At 36.9% G+C, this 21,881-nt stretch overlaps 1 protein-coding gene across 2 annotated transcripts in view; it reads right to left on the reverse strand.

The window, feature by feature from the left end:
• LOC127791041 (ribonuclease J) overlaps nucleotides 1–21,881 on the reverse strand; it is a 56,209-nt gene that overhangs the window by 24,676 nt on the left and 9,652 nt on the right. For both annotated transcript variants that reach the window (XM_052320769.1, XM_052320771.1), the window contains 9 exons: nucleotides 9,868–9,924; nucleotides 8,633–8,824; nucleotides 8,470–8,547; nucleotides 6,046–6,228; nucleotides 5,806–5,886; nucleotides 4,315–4,380; nucleotides 4,136–4,228; nucleotides 2,400–2,525; nucleotides 1,962–2,075 (listed from right to left, as the gene is read on the reverse strand). In XM_052320769.1, coding sequence (XP_052176729.1) covers nucleotides 1,962–2,075; nucleotides 2,400–2,525; nucleotides 4,136–4,228; nucleotides 4,315–4,380; nucleotides 5,806–5,886; nucleotides 6,046–6,228; nucleotides 8,470–8,547; nucleotides 8,633–8,824; nucleotides 9,868–9,924 — 990 coding nt within the window. The remainder of the gene's footprint in view (nucleotides 1–1,961; nucleotides 2,076–2,399; nucleotides 2,526–4,135; nucleotides 4,229–4,314; nucleotides 4,381–5,805; nucleotides 5,887–6,045; nucleotides 6,229–8,469; nucleotides 8,548–8,632; nucleotides 8,825–9,867; nucleotides 9,925–21,881) is intronic.

Consider the following 21,881-nt stretch of genomic DNA (forward strand, 5'->3'; position numbering starts at 1 on the left):
CCCGCTTGGTTGCCAAAGGCTTTACACAAATCTATGGGATGGATTATAGTAATACATTCTCTCCTATTGCGAAAATGGCATCTATTCGTCTTTTTCTCTCTCTGGTTGCCACGCGTCATTAGTCATTCTATCAGCTCGATATTAAAAATGTCTTTCTTCATGGTGATTTGCAGGAAGAAGTCCACTTGGTTTTGTTGCTCAGGAAGAGTCTAATGTAGTCTGCAAACTCAAGAAATCTCTCTATAGTCTGAAACAATCTCCACAAGCGTTGTTTGGCAGGTTCGGCACTGTGGTTCAAACCTTTGGTCTCACTCGATGTAAAGCTGATCATTTGATTTTCTATCGCCATTCTTCTTCTTTATGTATCTACCTTGTTGTTTATGTAGATGATATTATTATCATAGGGAGTGATCAGGTTGGAATACAGAAGCTGAAGGAACATCTACATCAGCACTTTCAGACCAAAGACCTAGGCCGACTTCGATATTTCTTGGGTATTGAAGTTGCTCAGTTATGAGGTGGTATCTCAATTTCTTAGAGGAAGTATGCCCTTAACATCCTAGACGAAATTGGTATGGTGAACTGCAAACCAGTTGACACCCCAATGGATCCAAATGTTCGACTCGTGCTGGGACAGGGGGAGCTTTATTCAGACCTTGGTAGGTATAGGAGACTGGTAGGTAAGTTGAACTATCTCACAATCACTCGTCCTGACATTGTTCTTTTTGTGAGTGTAGTTAGTCAGTTCCTCAGTTCTCCACGTGATTCTCACTGGAATGTTATTCAGATTCTGAGATATATCAAAAAAGTGCCAGATAAAGGGTTACTCTATGAGGATAAGGGACACACAGATATTTGTTATTATGCAGATGCAGATTGCGCAGAATCTCCTTCTGATCGTCAGTCAACCTCTGGGTATTGTGTTCTCGTGGGAGGAAATTGTGTTTCTTGGAAAAATAAGAAACAGAATGTAGTAACTAGATATAGTGCAGAGGCAGAGTATCGGGCTATGGCTAATGCAACTTGTGAGCTTATATGGCTTAAACAACTCCTGCAAGAACTTAAGTTTTGTAGAGTGTCCCCTATGAAGTTTATTTGTGATAATCAGAGTGCCTTACAGATTGCTTCCAATCCAATGTTCCATAAGCGAACTAAACATATTGAAATCGACTGTCACTTTATTAGAGGAAAGCTGGTTGAAAATATTATTGTTACAGAGTTTGTTAACTCCAATGATTAACGTGCAGATGTCTTCATCAAGTCTTTAAAGGGTCCGCAAGTGGAATATATTTATAACAAACTTGGTGCATATGATATCTATGCTCCAGCTTGAGGAGGAGTGTTAGAATTATTAGTAATAATTGTAATTATTATATGTTTGTGTTTTCTTTTGTAATTAGGATAAGCTCATAGGTGTTTAAGACCCATTATGCCTATTATAAAAAACAAGCTAAGAGAGGCTAATCTCTTAAGTTTTTCTCTCATAATTATTTTCTCACACTTCTTTTGGGACATTTTCGCTCAAACTATTGTCTTTTTTGTGCCTAGCCTAGTTGTGGCTCTGATACCATGTAAAAATAACAGCAACTAGATTTTGAAACTGTAAGCAAAGACACCTTGCCCGTTTGGATTATTCTCTATTTATAACCTCATAATTTACAACTTAGGAATCTTAAACAAAAGGAAAGAATATATAAGGAAAGAACACAAAATGAAAGAATATACAAGAATCATCATAATTACAACTCATATACATTCACGTTTTTTAGATTTGATTATTTTGTTGTCTTCCTTGATTGCCTCCATAGGATCTGCCATTTACTATCTTGCACCACAAAAGTCAACCTTTCCATAATAATCATATGTTTACAGCTGTAACAGTTGTCTTGCCAGGCTCTCTTTTATCCTAGATTCCAACAGAAATAAATAATTTATTATGCCAAAAAGAGTCACAAACTCACAGTGGTGTGCCGAATCCCAGTTGATTTTCCAAGTAATTCATGCTCTCTTAAGAATAAGAGTTCTCCATGGATGGGCAGAAAATGCTGCGGCTTCACAATCCTCAATACTTCCTCCTTCAGGTGGGAAAAAGAAGGAAAGCTTCTTTTAGATTGTTTTCCGAAACAAATTAGACTTCGCATAGAGAGACTAGTACAATCTTCTTTTAGTGATCTATTGCAAAAAGAGACCAGTTTTATAATCTTCTTATATTTCAGTCACAATATGAAAGTAGTCTAAAAGAGATTACAGTAAGCAATTATTATTATAAAAATATGATATCCTCGTTTCTTTTCCTTACTAGCTCTAAATTGGTTAGGGGATGCAAATGAAATTCATAGTTCATAAAGGGCAGGTAGAAAAAAAGAAAGAAGATCCTGAACTGGGGGAGGGTGACTGACCAATTCATCACGATGACCGTGACCAGACGTGTGCAGCTGTTCATTCTTTCCCATTATAATTGTTGATCCAATCTCTGATATACGGTTTAGCATCTTCATCACCTGTGTCTCATTACCAGGGATCACCTGAAAATATGAACTATCAAGAACACTGACAGCTGCACCAAAGAAGATGAGCAAACTAAAGAGAGCAACAAAGAAATGATTTAGGAATCCAAGTAGTCATCACCGCAGTAGAAGACAGTTGAGCTACAACTAGAAATCAAATCTAGCGCTTGTGTTTTCTCAATAATGAAGCTTCTCAACAAATGATCACGTTGGCATGACCAACATGAGGGATTTTTTCCCCCTCAGAAATGAGCTTTTATGATGTATTTCAACAATGAAAATGCAAACATGAAACATCTTCACCTAATTGATGATGCATCATCCTACATAAGGGTGGTCAACTAAAACAAGATAGCCTTCAAAGATCTATAGATAAAAAGTCAAAGCATCCATCAACCTTTTCACATCAATTAGCTTGATATCATATAACCAACCACAGACACTGCATGGAACAGGACAAATTGCTTTCAACTTCTTATTTCCCATTTTCCCAGGAAATATTAAGGTTTGTGAAAAGAAATCCAAAAAAAATGATAATTTATAAGATAAAAGCTCCATTTGACCCCTGAACTTTTTGTCATTCATCAGTTAAACAGTCCATTAGTTAGGATCCAAGTGGAGCAATTCATAAAGTACAGAGGTGTATTTGAGCCAAAAGAAAAAAAAAAATCAGGGGCTAAAGTGACAAAATACGAAAAGTATTACCCAAACTCAATTTTTGAATCCGATTATAAATCTAATAAACAGTCTGAATATGAATTTATTAGTTCCAACCTGATAAGAAACCATTGACATGCCTATTTTGCAAGCACTAAAAGATCACTCTTTTTTTAGGATGCACAATCTTAACAGAGAAGGTGATCATAACCCCTTACCACTAAGCTAACCTTGAGATTTAGATTTTTTTTTTCTACGTGAAAAGGAAAAGAACATGTGGAAACTACTATTTAGAAGGCCATTAGTATGCACATTTACTAGTTCTTGAAAACTTTTGCCTTCATAAAAAAACTAGTCACTGTATTTTAATTTTTTTCACCACAACCACTACACTTGGATTACCACTAAAATTCAGTCTCTCTTTTGATTTTTCATCAAATCGTATTAATGAAAACTGGCATAGTATACATTAATATAAACTCCAAAAGCACTTTATGTTAAAATTAACCCAAACCCCACAATCAAGTAATTTTGGAGTTTATATTGATGTATGCCACGTCAACTTCTGTCAACAGAATTTGATAAAAAATCAAAAGTGACTAAATTTTAACAAAAATCAAAGTTAGTGGTTGTGGTCACAAAATTTGAAGTATATTAACCAGTTTGTTATAGTCATAGGGTCAAAGTGGAACAATTAGTAAAATACAGGAGAGTATTTGAGCCCCCCCAAAAAAAGTTCAACGGCCAAAGTGACAAATAACAAAAAGTACTGAGGCCAAATTGAGCTTTTATCCTAGTTATAATTAATGAAGATTTTAAGTATGATGAATTGAAACGATTCCTTCCTGCAAAAAGATAAACTCAAAATAAATGCTAAATAAAACTCAGTAGATGTCTAACTTCTCAAGAGAAACAAAGGTTGGCTAGAAAGAAACATATCCTCCATATGCAGCATCTTTAATTTTCATTACCTTAGCAGAGTACAGTATTATGTCTTCTTTGCTCAATTTGAGTGAATGACTACTTCCATATGATGCAAGATTCAGAGCAGCACGTGGTTCTGCCTGACACAATATCACATATCATCAAATGCAGGCAGGAACAGCTAAAGAAACAAGAAAAATATGGAAAATCATCATAATCTACTTACTTGAGAACCAGTTGTGACGATTAGTAAATCTTTCGGGGCATAAGCATCAATGTCTTCCACTTTCACCTATGCAGTGCACATATGCAATATGAGAAAGAGTCGAGGAAAAGGGTTTTGCAAGGAAAAAAGAACTAATTTTTGAGGTGCATGTCACGGGATCAGTATGTAAATAAGAGAAGATTATAGGATATTAGTGTAATAAGGAGTAAGCTGGCCGTTACAGCACATGGGCCGATTTCAAATGTAATCAAATAGTGGCACCAATGTATGGGTATTATATAACCAGCCTTCGCGTCCAGAGAAAGCAACTTGGAGAATATAATTGATTCAATATTTCCCTCTCAATTCTCTCTCGCGCTCTCTTTCTCTCTTTCACTCTCTTCTCTCAAATTCTCTTCCCTTACTATTCTCTCTCTCCCTCATACACGGGTTTCCCACGCAAGCCTTGCTGAATTGCGAGGAAACGACCCTTGTCAAATTCATAATCTGACAGTCCAATGTAGGGTTGGAAGTACTGCTAGGGAAAAAAAAAAGTTTCTTTCTTTTCTTTTGAAAATTATTTGCTAGAAAACATATTGAGTTGCTTATAATTTTGCCTACATGTCAAACAAAATGAAAAACATAAAAATTTGTTGTTATGCCAAAAAGACAGATGCACATAAAGCTGTGTCAGACATGGCGCACTGGAACTCTCAATCAATATTGATTTGGAGTTATTCAAAGATCTAAAGTATTAGAAAAAGGTGAACTCTGATATGTTGGGTGGTTAGCTTGGTCAAGCTAACCAAAAGAACAGATCTCCTACAAACTATATTGCCTCTAAACATTCTCTTGGTCAGAGAAAACGTCCCAGATCTCATTCTGTGATTTTTCTCACCAATTTCTTGAAATACAATTACTTGAGTCAAAGGGCTCTACTATGAGAAGTTTTAATCAAATGAAGAAATTATCAGCCAAAGAAACACAAAAGACAAGAAAAAGCAGTATTCTCAGGAACTAACATTGTAGCACAACTTTTGACTGCCTAATGCAATGGTAACATGCATGTACTACTGTATTATCTATTGAATGGCATGTAGCAAAAAGCCAAAAATTGGTGAAAGTCAGCACCATTTAGATGAGGGAAACAATATATGGTCAATTCATGTATATGCAGCAAGTTTAATGGCCGCAGTACTAAAATTTTCCACATCACAATTAGCAATGTTCAAAACTATAGTAGTAGAAAAGGAACACACACAATAGTTGAATAATCAACTATTTTATCCCATCCTACATTCTACACTAAATAATTACGTCAGACTGTTGAAAACAACTCAAACCTTTACAGCTGACACATTGATGTAATTTCTCAACATGGTTAAACTAAATGTGAGCTGATAGAACTTTGTCCTTCTTAAGTTGGCACCATATCAAACCACCATCCAGAAGAAACTAAAGCAATCCACCATCAAGAAGGGCATTAGGAAAGGAAAAGAATGAGGTCATTACTAGAGTTGATGGATCAATTGGAGCCTTCCCATCTTTCCATGCAGCATCTAGGTATGTTCTCAAGGACATGCCAACAAATACCTAGCACAATAAGGAAAACACCAACACCCTTACAGGTTAGAGTGTCAAAACAACAGGAGCAGCAAAATCAACTATGCAATGGAACATGACCATAATTTGGTTAGGATAATCAATAGAAGGCATATCAATAACCAAGAACAAAAAAATAATAAGGCATACCAATTTTCTGCCAGTTAAATCGGCTGCAGCTTTCACGCTACCGAGACGATGTATATTTGATGCAAATTGAGTAGTAATAACCCTTCCTTTGGAAGCTGAAATATGCCTCAATAATGCATTAGCTACAACAGCCTCACTAAATGTCCTTCCAGGTGAGAGTACATTTGTCGAGTCACTCATCATCTGCAAAGAATGAGAACTAAGTGACGTCCATCATGACTGCTATTTTTTGCCAGCAATTGACGAAGGATGTAAATTCTGTTATACAAACATAAATCAACTATATGATGGAACACGACCATATCAATTATCTTCCTTCACCATCTCATGAAACTTTTCCATATGAAGATAGTGTTAGAACTTTATCTCAGGCATCTGGCATAAAATTTTGACACATTGTTCTCTTGCATGAATTGTCAATGTGACTTTTAGAAGCAAAATGACATTATGGATGTTGTGCCACTAACCCTAACTCAGTTAGGATAAGGTGCAGTTCTTGATAATGATGATGATGGAACACAAAACCAAAATGATGCAAACGTAACACAAACAGAAACTGATGATGAGGGTATAAAACTAAAAATATTAATTGGAAAAAAAAAATAAACTTACCCCCCCCCCCCCCCCCCCCCCAAAACCTACCTTCAGATGAGTTAGCAATCAAGAATTTAACATAACAGTAGAGCAAGTAAAAGGCCATGTGTTGAACCTCACTGGGAATGCAATGTTCAGATAATAGCATGGATTTGGACCAAGGGTCATGTTGAGATTATAAATATTAATTAAAAGTTTACCCCTCTTTTTAATAAATTAATCTTTTAGATGAGTTAGTCTTTAATAATTTACTATCTAATCCAAGTAATAGTTAATGCAACAGAAAATTTTAACAACAAAGACCAAACTGCCACCAAAATCTAGAAATCAATGGAGCAAGATATCCAATTTCTGTAATCATTCCTAAGCCAAAATCAATGCCAACTAGAATTAGCTTTATAGCACATTCAGTGCCACCTAAAAAGTTGGAATATCAGAATGACCTCTAATCTGCAGCAACAGGTAATTCAAAGACAAGTAATCAGATAATTCAGTGTTTAATAATATGTTAAATAACTAAGAAATTTATAACAAAAGCTTTTTTCTCTAAATTATCATCAAGTGTGAGAATACCTTTTCTAGAAACAATAGTTCATGAGCCTTCAAACCGGGAAATTGTTTTTTCCCTTAAAGTGATTGTCATAAATATAAAATGTTAAAACACTCAATTCCTATTTTTGCTTTCTTTTTCAAGGAGTAAGTTTAAATCTTTTTAAAATGCTTGTTGAATTTGGAAATAAATATTACTATTTTATACTCCACGTTCAATATCCTTTTAACATAATGATGAAAACATTGTTAAAACGACTATAATACAATATTCGAATTTAAAAATCCAATTATGACGGCAAATATTAATCTATTGACCACAATATATTTAAATTATATTTTACAATTACATTATAATTTAATAGAATTTTTATGCATTTAAACCCTTGCATTGTGCAGGTTCATTAGCTAGTAGTCAACAAGATAAGCGCAAAACTCTGGTCTCTTTCTCCTGCTATATTTTCTTCTTGTTATCCGCCTTTTTCTCCTCTCTTCCATTTGATTTCTTATCTTTCCTCTTATCTTCTTATTGTCCTTTTCCTATTCTTCTCGTCCCTTGATTTCACATCAGGACGTGGCACAGTACTTCTCTCTTCCTCCTACAATAGTATGGTTTCTAAGCCAGTAAGCCTAGAAAAAAATTTCCCAACTGGAAATTGCCACTTGGTACATTTCTAGCGTATTTCACATCATCCTTTGACCAAGTTAGGGGGGATAAATGGATTTGACACCAGCCTGGTTGAACTTTTTTATGTGTATGTGCTACAATTGACAAGGAGGCTCTTTTTTTTCTGAGTGTCACACTATCACTTATTTATTTATGGTTGAGGGTGGAGAGTCCTTTTGCTTGTGTCAAATATGCACTTCTTTAGAAATGTTTTTACCATTACATGTCTCCAGATTGCAGGAGCCTCTGGTTACCTGCTCATTCTTTTCTAAAAGGTTCACCCCTTAAAGCACATTTTTGGTTCTATATTCTCGTTTATCTATCAAAAAGAAATTTCTCATTGTCTCACTCAAACTACAATATTTCTTGACCTCTGGTGATATAAACCATAAGCATAACCTTGCAACCAACCCTTAACCCTTAATTTGAAATAATAATAAGAATTTTTTCAAAGAAATTTTGAGTTCGAACATTTAGCAAATAATCCACCTCTGTTCTCTATCCCGGACCTCAAAAGCCAAGCCAGGTTTCTTATCGGGAATGAGAGCCAGGATCATGTTTCATCAATTACAGTCTAACAGAAAAACAATGAAACACTGATTCAGCAGACGTACCAGTGTTACTCCCTCTTTTGAAAGTTCCTCTAGACCTTCCCGATCAAATACCTTCCCATCTAGTGGTGATTCATCAATCTGTTGAATATAGTTTCACGTGTAGCTCCAGAAATGAACACAAAGAAATTGAAATGAAATAAAGTCAAGAAACAAAGTAGGATACCTTCCAATCCCCAGTGTGAAGAATAGTACCATCAGCACATCGGAGAACCAATCCAGAACAATCGGGAATAGAATGGGTTACCCTGATAGGCTCTATCTCAAATGGCCCAGCACTAAATCTCTTCCTAGTTTTAAATACTTTCAGCCTAGACGGAACAAAGATCCCATACTCCTTCAAGCGCTTCTTAATAAGCTGTTTAAAAACACGAATGACAACATTCTATATTAATGAAGAAACAAAAGAGAACTACAGACAACACTTCAACAGAAGATAGATCTAATATATGCAAACTTAAGACATGTCATTTGCAGAAGGACTGGAGGATTGAATCAATCTGCATTGCTACTTGGTCAGTATAAAACTTTTAAGGCCCAAAATTATATACAAGGACATTCTCCAAGCAAATTTCCACACAATTGCCTGATACATATCATATTATATCCATGATGTTGTGCCAGCAAAAACTCATCAGACAAACACCCCAAGGTGTGATTACTACCTTTATATACATAAATGTACTTGAGATACAAAAATAGGAACCATTTATTTTTATGAGTGTACATAAAGCCATATATATTTATTCTCTATCAAGCTTCAGCCATGTAATTTCCCACTTTCCTTTTCCTGAAAATTTCCATTTGGAATGTTAGTATTATGTCATATCTGTATTCTACATTTTGTATCTATGCTTCTTAGATATGTGTATAGTTTTTAGGAACCTCTGTTTGCATTGCCAGAAGCATCATTATCAACATATGTTACTTAAATATATGAAAGTGTGAAATACCTTCTTGGAGAGAAAATACTAGATAATTGATTAAATACATGTCCAACATGTCAAGTAAGCATGTCCTATGATTCACATATAACATGCACTTGGGCATAAACTCCACAATGAAAGTGTATATAGCAAAATATTCATTACTATGTCACTCTATTGTTCATTATAGCTCCATAATGAGTGAAGTGCCACGCTCAACACTCTAATTTAGATCAGAAGAACATTTGTTTCCATAAAATAGAAAAGAATTTGTCTATGTACCCAGGTTCTTCACCACAAATTAGATGAATCCAACAGTTAGAATCATTAGATACACTTGCACACTACTCCTCATGTATCCAAGTCCATATAAAACATGGATCACTATTCTGACCATTCAACATTTCTTTTTCCTTATAAGAATAACATTTTTTGAGATATCACGTGAATTTTTGCAAGAGCTTTTCAAGCATACCTCCATTGTGAAGGACGAGGCAAAGATTGGTGTTCCGGAATCCAAAGCTGGGATAACCTGCATAAGAGTATAGGCAACAAACACACAGTAAGGGCTAACCATGCATTAGAAGAGAACAGCATAACCATAAACTATCATTACTGAAAAAGAGAAGCTAGGGATAGAATTCAGTCAAAATCCATTGGATGCAAATATACTTTGTGACATTGGCCATTGATGAGGAATGTGGGCAAGGGAAAAATGAAATGAGAAATGCAAATGTACTATATGATAGTGGGGCAGTTTTTTTTTCCAAGAATATATCCTTTCCTGTAGTATTTATCTCAAACATATGCCGTATTAAACTACTTCAGTAATTTGTCTATCAGTAAGGTTAAATTTTGGAAGATTGCTTCTTTTTTGTATGATCTCAATAAGATTTTCCTCCCAAGCCTAAAATATACACTACCTAAATGACAGAGCTGCTACCAAGTTTCCACCAGAGGGAGGGGAAGTAATTTCCCAAATCAAGGGAGGATGATTCTGGGCAAATCTCAGGGGATCTGAATCTAGTTACTTGTAGAAATTATTTTGAGAGAAGGGAATGGAATAATTATTCATTATAGTGTATCCTATATATACACACCTATAAGAGTCCTACCTTATGTACAAGTCTATGCCATCTACAAGTACAAGATAGTTATCTAAGCTATTTAAGTTTACAGAACAGCTATCTACAAAATAGGAATACAACTAATCTTCTAGGAGAATTATTCGGTCTCATCTTCAACTGATTTATCTTCAACTTTTAACACTCCTAATATTTAGGACCATTATCTCGGTTGCATACTTCCGATAATGCTCCAAATTCCTTCTCAATTCCCCACATTACTCAAAAGCAAAAAAACATGAAAAAATAAAGGAGAGGAAAGAGACCAACTGAATTCACATTGGTGGACTATCTATGTCACAGACCTACATAGACCAGAACCCCTTAAAATCAAACATGTTGGTGTTCTCCAAGAACAGGTATAGAAGAATACTCAAAATGTAGGGGATTTGGAGGAAGGTGGGGAAACATCAATTAGGATGTCAACTGCCAGTCTCAAAAGATATCAAACATTAGAACTGGAATCAAAATAATGAAAAGGCTACAAAAGACTTTCTGTTTGAATGTTTTCTACATTATTACATCTCCTCAGCCCCTTGACCTTCTTAGAAAATGACACAATGAATAAGCTTGTTATGAATAGTCTACAGGTCTGCACTAAGGGGATAGGAAAGATTTAGCTACTCTGCCAACCCGCACCAATAGGAAAGCCTTTTCCTTCCACCATAACTATAATACATTGTGCCCCGCATCAAATCAATGAGAGTGGTTCAAGGGAGTTTCAGGATCAAGACCAAAGTGGATCTAACAAAGGGGAGCCAAAGGAGGTATGGTGGCTCATCTTGAGCCATCATTTTTTACGCTCACAAAATGCGTTGCCTTAACTGAATATATTTTTTTTTTAGGTGGGGGGAGTGATGCACCTCAAAACCCTCTGCCCCCATGGAGAACAAGATGCCAGTGGAGATAGAACCATGAGCAAATCTGACAAGCTCTCTTTTGGGGACAGCAAGGGAGAAGGGAACCACATGTTGACAGATTGCACAACTCCCTAGTGATTGAGTAATTGTAGTTTTATGTCTATAATTTATCTTGAGATTTCTATTATGTGTATAATGCACAACTGTAAAATGAGAATTCCAGTTTTGGATTCATTCATCATAACATCCATCATTCCTTCCCTCCTTGCATGGTGTGAGTTGTGAACATGAACAAAGATGGCCATATATAGAAACAATCGGCAAGCTAAAATTCATATAGTCAAACCCACCTAGTGGGATTAATGTTTGATATTTTGTTGTAATTGTGTTTTTTTCCAAGACCTTGTCACAAGACATATGATAGGCAATGGTAACCTCAAGGATGGTCTCTACTACTTGATTACTCAACCCAAATTAAAAGGTTGGCCCAGGTTAAATTGTCAAACAATTTTTATTTACAATCATGTTTTATCCAACACCTAGTCATAAGCCATATGATTGGAGGCAAGGCAGCCTCAAGGATGGTCTCTACTTCTTGAATAAACCCAAATTAAAATAAAAGGTTGGCCCAGGTTCAATTGTCAAATAATTTTTATTTACAATCATGTTTTATGCAATACCTAGTTGCGAGCCATATGATCGGAGGCAAGGCAGCCTCAAAGATGGTCTCTACCACTTGTGTTAGGATTTAGGAATCTGTGTGCTTATGATAAGAAGATGAGGTCATTAACGTGCCACAAGAGAAAGAGATGAAGATAGAGATGAAGCCAAGATGATGTGGATAAAGAAGAAGAAGAGAGTTCCTAGATAACCAGAAAAATTATAGGAGATAAGATTGTGAAGATAAGTTTACCTAAATAATAGAGATAATGTAAAGTAGTAGATGTATCTTAGAATGGATATACCTTTATAGTGTTTGAAGCTAGGTAGAATTCTAACTTAAGTAGGAAACCTTTTGTATAAGAGATTGGCCTATGGTTCAATACATGATAACAAGGGATATTTTTCCTAAGTTCTCTTCAACCTAACAGTTTAGTTAGGTGTTAAATTTTGTTCATGGTATCAGAGCTTGGTTGATCCAAGTCTGATTTATCAAGGCAAATTCCTGCAACAGCCATGGCCACTTCAAAATCTACGGCATCTACAAAATCGTCCCCTAATCCGAACCCACAACCAATGGTGACTCAAGGACTGCCCTGTCTTTGGATAGCCAAAGCCTGCAAATCACTCAACACCGATTGAATGGTCGGAATTTCCGAGAGTGGTGTCAATTAGTTACATTAGTGATTAAAGGAAAAGGCAAATATTGCTACTTATATGGTGATGTTGTAGCACCACCAAAAACCTCTGTTGATTATCAAACATGGGAGGTCGAGAACCTCAATTATTATGGCATGGCTCATCAACTCGATGAAGCCGAAAATTGGTTGCACATACCTCTTCTACAAGACAGCTAAGGAGGCATGGGATGCAGTACAAGAAATATTCTCGGATCTCGAAAATACAGCCCAATGTTTCGAGATTCGATCAGCCATTCAGACCACTAGGCAAGGTAATATGAATGTGACTGAATATCACAATACTCTGCTAGAACTTTGGCAGGAGATGGATCTCTTTTATGATCTAAGTTGGGAGTGCACAACTGACAGCTTGAAGTATGGCAAAATGCTAGAGAAAGAAAGGATTTTTGACTTCCTCTAGGGCCTTAATTCCGATCTAGACAAAGTGAGAGGCCGCCTACTTGGTGTAAAACCTCTTCCTTCCCTCCGAGAGGTATTTGCAGAGGTAAGAAGAGAGGAAAGTAGAAAACGAGTCATGCTTCCAGCAGGAGATCCAAGTGCAGGATCGGCACTTATCACAACCAAGAGGGAGGAATTCCCTAGGGATAAACCATGGTATGAGTATTGCAACAAGCCATATCACACCAAGGAAACTTGCTAGAAGTTGCATGGGAAGCCAGCCAATTGGAAACCAAAGAATATAAGAGAAAAAGAGAGACTAGCCTACACAGCATCAATTGCAGCCCCTCCTATACCCGAGAAAGGTATAAGTATGACTCTAACTAGCGATCAGATGCAAATGTTACAAAAAACTACTCAACACTCAACTGACAAAGGATCCAGACATCTCAACAGCCAACACGTCTACATCATTGGTCCAAAGAGGTAACTTAAAGTACTCTCTAACTACTAGAAGCATGAATGAAAAAGGTTGGATTGTTGACACCGATGCATCCGATCACATGACCAGATCAAACCTGTTTTTTGAAAAATTTCAGCCTCAAAATAAGAAGTTAACAATGTTAATGGCAGATGGGAGCATGTCCACTGTTAAGGGGCACGGGAATATATGTGTGGCTGGACTGCAACTTAAAACAGTACTATATGTGCCAAATTTGACATGCAATTTGTTATTTGTTAGCAAATTAACAAGGGATATGAACTGCACTGTGATTTTTCTTCCATCTCTTTGTGTTTTTCAAGACCAAACCTCAAGGAAGATGATTGGCAGTGCTGAGGAAAAGAACAGGCTTTATTGGATATCAGACAACCTATCTCCCTCAAATCAATTCATTCCTAGACTCCCGTTTACAATTCATTCTAATTCCAATATTTTGTTATGGCATAATAGGCATAACAAAATAGGCTTGGTCATCCTAGTTTTTCTTATTTGAAACGACTGTATGTAGATTTATTCTTCAATAAAGAGGGAGTAGTTCTTCAATGTGAAAGTTGCATTCTTGCAATACAAACACACAATACATATCAGCCTCATTCTTACTCTCCTTCTAAGTTGTTTTACTTTATTCATAACGACATTTGGGGCCCGGCAAGAATTCCAAACTTGACTAGTGCTAGATGGTTTGTCACCTTTATCGATGACCACACAAGAGTATGTTAGGTATATCTAATGAAAGACAAATCCGAAGTAGGCGCTATCTTTCAAGCCTTTCATAAATTGGTTCAAAATGTTTTTCAGTCCTCTATTTGCATCCTTAAGACTGACAATGGCCATGAATACTTCTCTCAACCCCTCACCCAATATCTAACAAATCATGATATTTTTCATCAAAGCACTTGCCCCTATACTCCTCAGCAAAATAGGGTAGCGGAGAGAAAAAATCATCATTTCCTTGAAGTGGCTAGATCCCTAGTGATTGCTAGTTCTACTCATGGGTATTGGGGTGAGGCGATTTTAACAGCCTCTTATTTGATCAATAGGCTGCCATCCAAAGTAATAGACTATCAAATTCCCTTAAATCATCTCCTGCATTATTATCCTCATACACGCATCCTTAACTCTATTTCTCCTAGAGTTTTTGGTTGTGTTGTATACCTTCATCAAACGGGTTCTAACCATCACAAACTCGAGCCAAAATCCTTCAAATGCATATTTATTGGCTATTCTCCCACACAAAAAGGATATAAATGTTATTCCCCATCATCACAAAAATTCTTTGTTTCTTGTGATGTAACATTTATGAAAAATGAATTCTATTATTCCAACAGTGGGTTACAGCAAGTCGAAAATCATTGGGATCCTATGGTATCTCTTCCTTTCCCGCCTTCCTTTCAACCAATTCTTACGGAATCAGCAAACCTTGACTCCTCTAACTCTCCTGTTGACCAACAAATTGAGCCCTTGGTGACTAATTCAGGGGGAGAAAAGGCTATCAAAGTATATTCAAGAAGGTCTAAGTGTTCTGATCCTCATCTTGGCCAATTGTTAGAACCAGGGGAAGGTCCAACAAGAGAGGAAGAACCTGCTGAACATACTGAATCAACCAGAGAGCATGATGCCAGCCACAGCAGTGATCTGGGCATTCCCATTGCTATCCTAAAGGGGGTGAGATCATGTGTTAAGCATTCTATTTCTAATTATCCAACATATTCCAAGTTGTTTACACAGTTTAAGGCTTTCACAACTAAAGAAATCCGATAAAATAATGAAAACTATCGTACCACTTCTCCATTAGCAACTAGGATTAAATATACAAGACTCCTAGTTTGATACAAACTTATCTCCTAAAATTTAGCTACTAGATAAACTCCAAAATTCTTGCACAAGATTACAAGATAAAATAATTCTAACTAATCTACAAATAATACACAAGATATATAAGATCAACTTGAGGATAACTCGAGAAAGTTATCCTTCTCTTATTCCTCTCATCTCATCCACGGATCATCTTCTCAATCCTTTAGGATTGGTTGTTGCATCTTTATCTTTCAACACCCCCCCCCCCTCTTAAGCTGAGGAATATATATCAAATATTCCCACCTTGCTTCTTATATATTCAAAACCTTGTTTTCCCATTGCTTTGGTCAAAATGTCTGCATGTTGTTCTTTTGTTGGAACATAAGTCAGCTTAATGTTACCATCCTCAAGCTTTTGTTTGACAAAATGGCGATCAATTCAGACATGCTTCATCCGGTCATGTTGCACCGGATTGTTGACAATGTTGATAACTGATTTGCTATCACTATAAAAAAACTTAGGAGATAATATCGGCATAGACAAATCATTCAACAGTCTTTCCACCCATACCATTTCACAAATTGCTTGAGCAATTGAGCGATACTCTGCTTCAGCATTGCTGTGAGCTACCACTTGTTGGTTCTTGCTCTGCCAAGTCACCAAGTTACCCCATAATTTTGTACAATAGCCTGATGTGGATTTGCTATCTTCCACAACACCTGCCCAATCAAAATCTGCATAACCTATTATCCCTCTGTCTCGGCTTTTTGTAAATAGTAGACCCTTACCCGGTGTTCCCTTAAGATATTTAAGGAAGTGATACGCTGCTTCCAAGTGTCTCCCAGTCGATGAATGCATGAATTGGCTAACAATACCCACAGCATAGGTAATATCCGGTTTTGTGTGAGACAAATAAATGAGTTTGCCTACCAATCGTTGGTACATGCCTTTCTCCACTGGATGCTCTTCTTTTCCTTCTTTGTTCTTCTAGTTAGGTTCTAGAGGTGTGCTTGCTGATTTACACCCTAGTTTGCCCATCTCTTTTAGCAAGTCAAGAGTGTACTTTCTTTGGGATACAAAAATGCCATTCTTACTTCTTGCAACTTCTAAACCAAGAAAATATCACAGTTCCCCCAGCTCTTTTACTTCAAAGGCCTGCCTTAACTGTTCTTTAAGCTTTTCAATTTCTTGGTTATCATCTCCCATGATAATGATATCATCCACATAGACTATTAGAATTGTTCTCCTACCATTCTCCTTGATCTTTGTAAAGAGTGTGTGATCTACTTGTCCCTACTTATATCCTAGCTTGTATAGAGTATCACTAAATCTTTTAAACCACGCTCTAGGTGGTGATTGTTTTAAGCCGTATAGAGATTTTTTTAATTTGCATACCTTATCTCTTGTATTGTCTTTCTCAAACCCCGATGACATCCTCGTGTAAATCTCCTCCTCTAAATCTCCGTTTAGGAAGGTGTTTTTTTATGTCCAATTGGTGCAGTTTCTGGTCCAAGTTTACGACTAAGGACAGTAGAATCCGAATTGAATTGAGTTTGGCCACGGGAGCAAACGTTTCTTCATAATCCAAACCTTGAGTTTGAGTAAATCCTTGAGCTCCAAGCCTTATTTTATACCTTTCCAGACTTCCACCTGATTTATACTTTAGAGTGAATACCCACTTGCTGCCAACTGCCTTCTTTTCCTTCGAAAGATCCGTAATTTCCCATGTACCATTTTTCTCCAAGGCTGCCATTTCTTCCATAATTACCATCTTCCAGTTTTCATCCTGCAATGCTTGATAAACGTTTCTAGGGATAGCTACACTGTCTAAACTGATAGTAAATGTTTTAAAGAAGGGAGACAATTTTGAGTACCTGATGAAATCATTAATAGGATGCTTGGTGCACATCCTTCTACCTTTCCTCAACGCAATTGGGACACTTAGGCCATCAGCAAGCTGCTGTTGTATATTGATATCAGTATCAACTGTCTTGTTTGGACTTACCTCTAGACTGGTTGGCTGAAGAGTAGCAGCTTTAGATCTTCTGAAATAAACCTTTAGAGGTTTAGTTAGGTCTTGATCACCCTGCTGGATTTCAGTCTCCTCTTTCTCCTTCCCTTAATGAGTTTCAATAAAGGGAAGACTAGTAAGGGGATTGAGAGGCACGGAGATGATTGTACTCCAAGTGTGGACTGGATTTTCATTTTGAGTAATATTTTGGAAGAATGGTTGATTCTCAAGAAAGGTGACATCACAAGAAATAATGAACTTGCGGGTTGTTGGGTTATAGCACTTATAGCCTTGTTAGGTAGGAGAGTATCCAACAAACACACATTTAAGTGCTTTTGGGTCAAGCTTGGATGGATTTAACTGGTTTTTATGTACGAATGAGGTACACCCGAAGACCTCAGGGGCAAGAGTGTTTAAGGCCTTGGCATAGTGAGGGAAAGCTTCAAGAAAGACATTTAAGGGAGTTTTATCATTTAAGGTCTTTAAAGGAAAACGATTGATGAGATAGGATGTTATAAGAACAGCCTCTCCCCAATAAGAATGTGGAACTGATTGAGTGAACATAAGAGCCCTAGCCGTCTCAAGTAAGTGTCGGTTCTTCCTCTCGGCTACCCCATTTTGTTGAGGGTTATATAGGCAAGAGCTTTGGTGAACAATACCATGTTCATTTAGATAATGGTTAAAGTCATTTGAAAAGTATTCTCAACCATTGTCACTTTTTAAAATAAATGGAAGTTTGGAAAATATTCTTAACCATGAGATGAAACCGTTTGAAAACCATACAAGTTTCAAATTTATCTTTCATGAGGAAGTCCCAGCAAACTCGTGTGTGATCATCAATGAAGGTGATGAACCACCGAGTGTTTGTTAGATTTGAAAGTCTGGCTAGTCCCCAAATGTCATTGTGGACTAAATGAAATGGCTGAGACGGTTTGTAGGAATGTTTCGGATGAGTGCTCTTAGTTAGTTTTGCAAGAATGCAATGTTCACAATAGAAATCTTGAATTTATTGATAGAAATTGAAGGGTACAAAACTCTAAGATATTCGAAGCTAGGGTGTCCTAATCTTTGATGCCATAACATTAAATCAGAATCTGAAACTGCAGCTAAAGAGGATTGAACAAATGACCTACACTCCTTTTGGTAATCAAGATTAACGATTTGATATAGACCTCCCTTCTCTTCAGCTTTGTCAATCGTCCTCCCCCAAAGATTTGTCCTGAAAAACACAATAGGAAGAAGAGAATATCACTGAACAGTCCTTATCTAGAGTAATCTTGCTTACTGACAACAAGTTACATCTCAAATTTGGCACATAAAGAACTAACTCTAATCTTAGCCCTGCTACATAAGTTGTGCCCCTTCCTTGGACTAAAGTATTAGTTCCATCAGCCATAAATACAGTAATATTCTAATCACAAGATTTAAAATTGGATAGAATTTCAAGATCACATGTCATGTGATTTGATGCACCGGTATCTATAATCCAAACACCTGTGGTCAGCCTTTTGGAGAACAAAGAACGACTAATCTTACCTTGTTTAGCTAAGGATACCACCTGATTGCTGTTGATGTCCATACTTTCGATTGTCTTCTGCATCTTGATTTGTTTCAGCAACTGCTGGAGAGCTTCTAGTTGATCTAAGGTTAAAGAGATTGGTGTTGGTGCTGAATTCCCCTTTTCAGATTCCACCACACAGGCGAACTGCACTCCTTTTCGCTGGTTCCTCAGTTTCCAATTGGCTGGTTTCCCGTGCAGCTTCTAGCAGGTGTCCCTAGTATGATAGGGCTTATTACAATGGTCACACAATTGCCTATCTCGTTGCATCTCTCCCTTAGCCGTAATAGATGACCGGCCACGAGATATGTTTAAGGCATAACTCTATAACATTCCTTCGTTTGTTGAACCACTAGGTAGCATCACTTTCGTCCTACTCTCCTCCTTTCTTACTTCGGCAAATACTTCTCTCATAGAGGGAAAGGGCTTAGTTCCAAGCAATCGTCCTCTTACCTCATCCAAATCTGAATTTAGACCATGCAAGAAGTCAAATATCTTTTCTTTCTCCACCATCTTGTTATACTTCCTTCCATCAGCCGAGCATTCCCATGTGATCTCATGAAAGAGATCAACCTCTTGCCATAATTCAGTCAAGGTATTGTAATACTCAGTTACAGTGTTGTTACCTTACTTTGTTGATCGAATGGTGGATCGAACTTGGAAGCTTTGAGCGGTATTTTCAATATCTGAATAAATCTCTCAAACCGCATTCCAAATCTCGCTTGTTGTTTTGTAGAAGAGGTAAGTTCTTCCTACCTTTGGCTCCATTGAGTTCACTAGCCATGCCATGACAATGGCATTCTCAACTTCCCATACTCCATATGCTGTTAAATCTTGGCTAGGCTTTACGATTTCTCCAATTAGATAGCCTACCTTCCCTTTTCCTTTAATCGCAAACATAACTGATTAAGACCACTCTCGGAAGTTGGTTCCATTCAGCTTGTGTAAAGTAATCTGGAGGGAAGATCCATCGAAGGCTGCGAAAGAATGTGACGAGGTTGCAGGGACTGGACTACTCTTTGTTGGAAGAGGAATAGAAGTCCCTATACTGGCTGTTTGATCATCAACCATGGCGCAAGTTAAAGAGTTCTTTTACAATTAGAACTCTAAATAATTGATGGCCACAGAAACTCAAAATCGGGCTCTGATACTATGAAGAAATCTGATAGAATAATGAAAACTATCATAACTACTGTTGATGCAATAACAACAGTACCTCAAAATATCAAAGAAGCTCTAAGAGATCCTAAGTGGAAGGAAGCAGTGATGGAGGAAATGAAAGCCTTGATTGGGAACCACACATGGGATGTTGTTGAAACTCCAAAAGACAAAAAGATCATTGGCTGCAAATGGGTATTTACTATCAAGCAATGATCTAAAAGGCGCTAGGCGCTAGGCGCTAGTCGGGCGCCAGGCTAAGGCCTAGGAAAACTGCTTTTTTTTTTTTTTTTTAAATTTTGTGATGTAATTTGATATTATTTTCAATTAAATCAAAGTTGAAAAGCATTAATAATGCAACATAAACCAATAATACAACAATAATGGAATGACAAGTGAAATATAGAATTAAGCATGAGAAAACAAATTGTTGTAGATCAGTTCTAGGTTCAATAAGATAAAAGCAACAATAATGCAACATAAACCATACTTGAAGAATTTAAGTATCTAACTATCTAATTAGACTTCTTCCTCTCCATATTCTTCTAATACATGATCTTCATCAGACTCAAAATCAAATTCATTGAGCTCTTGCTCATCTTCTTCTTCTTCTGATTGGAAATCATCTTCATGAAGCTCTCTCATCCTAGAACTTTTTCGAGGTTGAAGCATCTCGTCTACTCCAGATGCTTCACCAACCACTTCCCAAGTAAGCCCCGTACCAGGATCAATTTCTTCATCATCTCCTCCTTCAACAATCCATCCTTGTGCATTGCTGGCATCACTAGCAAGTAGCACATCATTTTCTGCACACCCTTGAGTTGCCCACGATTTTCCAAAAGTTCCTTCTTTATGAGTACATTTTGGCAACTCAATATTTACAACATGACCTTGCAATTCACCATTGGCATCATAAAACATCTCCACACAGTTAAAAAATCCATCCATGACTTCATGATCAAGTTTTATACCCATATCCTTAAAAAAGTAATAGGGATTCAAAAGGTAAGCCGCAAAATGTAGTGGACTATCTAGCCTATCTTTCACCCTTGCTTCAATAATCTCTATAATAGGCTAATAGTTCTTCTCAATATTATTTAGGGCCTCCTTAATAGCTTCGTTTGCATGCTTAAGCTCTCCATATAAAAAGCCCATAAAAGGCTTTTTATCTGCATCAACAATTCGAAGCACCTTCACCGAAGGAGCAAAAACCTTAAGGCATAAATTCACACCATTCCAAAAAGAATACTCATCACAGTAGCATATGTTGCTTTCCCTTTAACAGTCTTTGACCATTTGCACTCATCCCATTCAGAGCTAGTAAACATTGTCCTCATTTGAGCTTTTTTCTTCATCAAACTTTGCAAAGTAAGGAAAGAAGAAGCGAATCTAGTGACTCCCGGTCTCACAATATCTCTCTTCTTTGTAAATGATCTCATTAAGGACAAGGTCTTATGGTGTGCATAAATGAAGATTGTCAAACTCCTGGCCTGATCAATGACTTTTTTAAACTTCGGTAGTTTTCCAATACTTTCAAGCATCAAATTAATAGTGTGAATAGCACGTGATGTCTAAAAGATATTTGGCCTCTTCAATTTCAATAATTTTGCCGCTCCCATATTGTTGGCAGCATTGTCTGTTACTACTTGAATGACATTTTGTGGGCCAACTTGCTCAATGCACTTGTCCACATATTCAAAAATGAGTTCACTTGTATGTGCTTCGTCTGAAGACTCTCTG

Source organism: Diospyros lotus, chromosome 14, assembly GCF_014633365.1.
Source record: "Diospyros lotus cultivar Yz01 chromosome 14, ASM1463336v1, whole genome shotgun sequence".
Lineage (NCBI taxonomy): Eukaryota > Viridiplantae > Streptophyta > Magnoliopsida > Ericales > Ebenaceae > Diospyros > Diospyros lotus.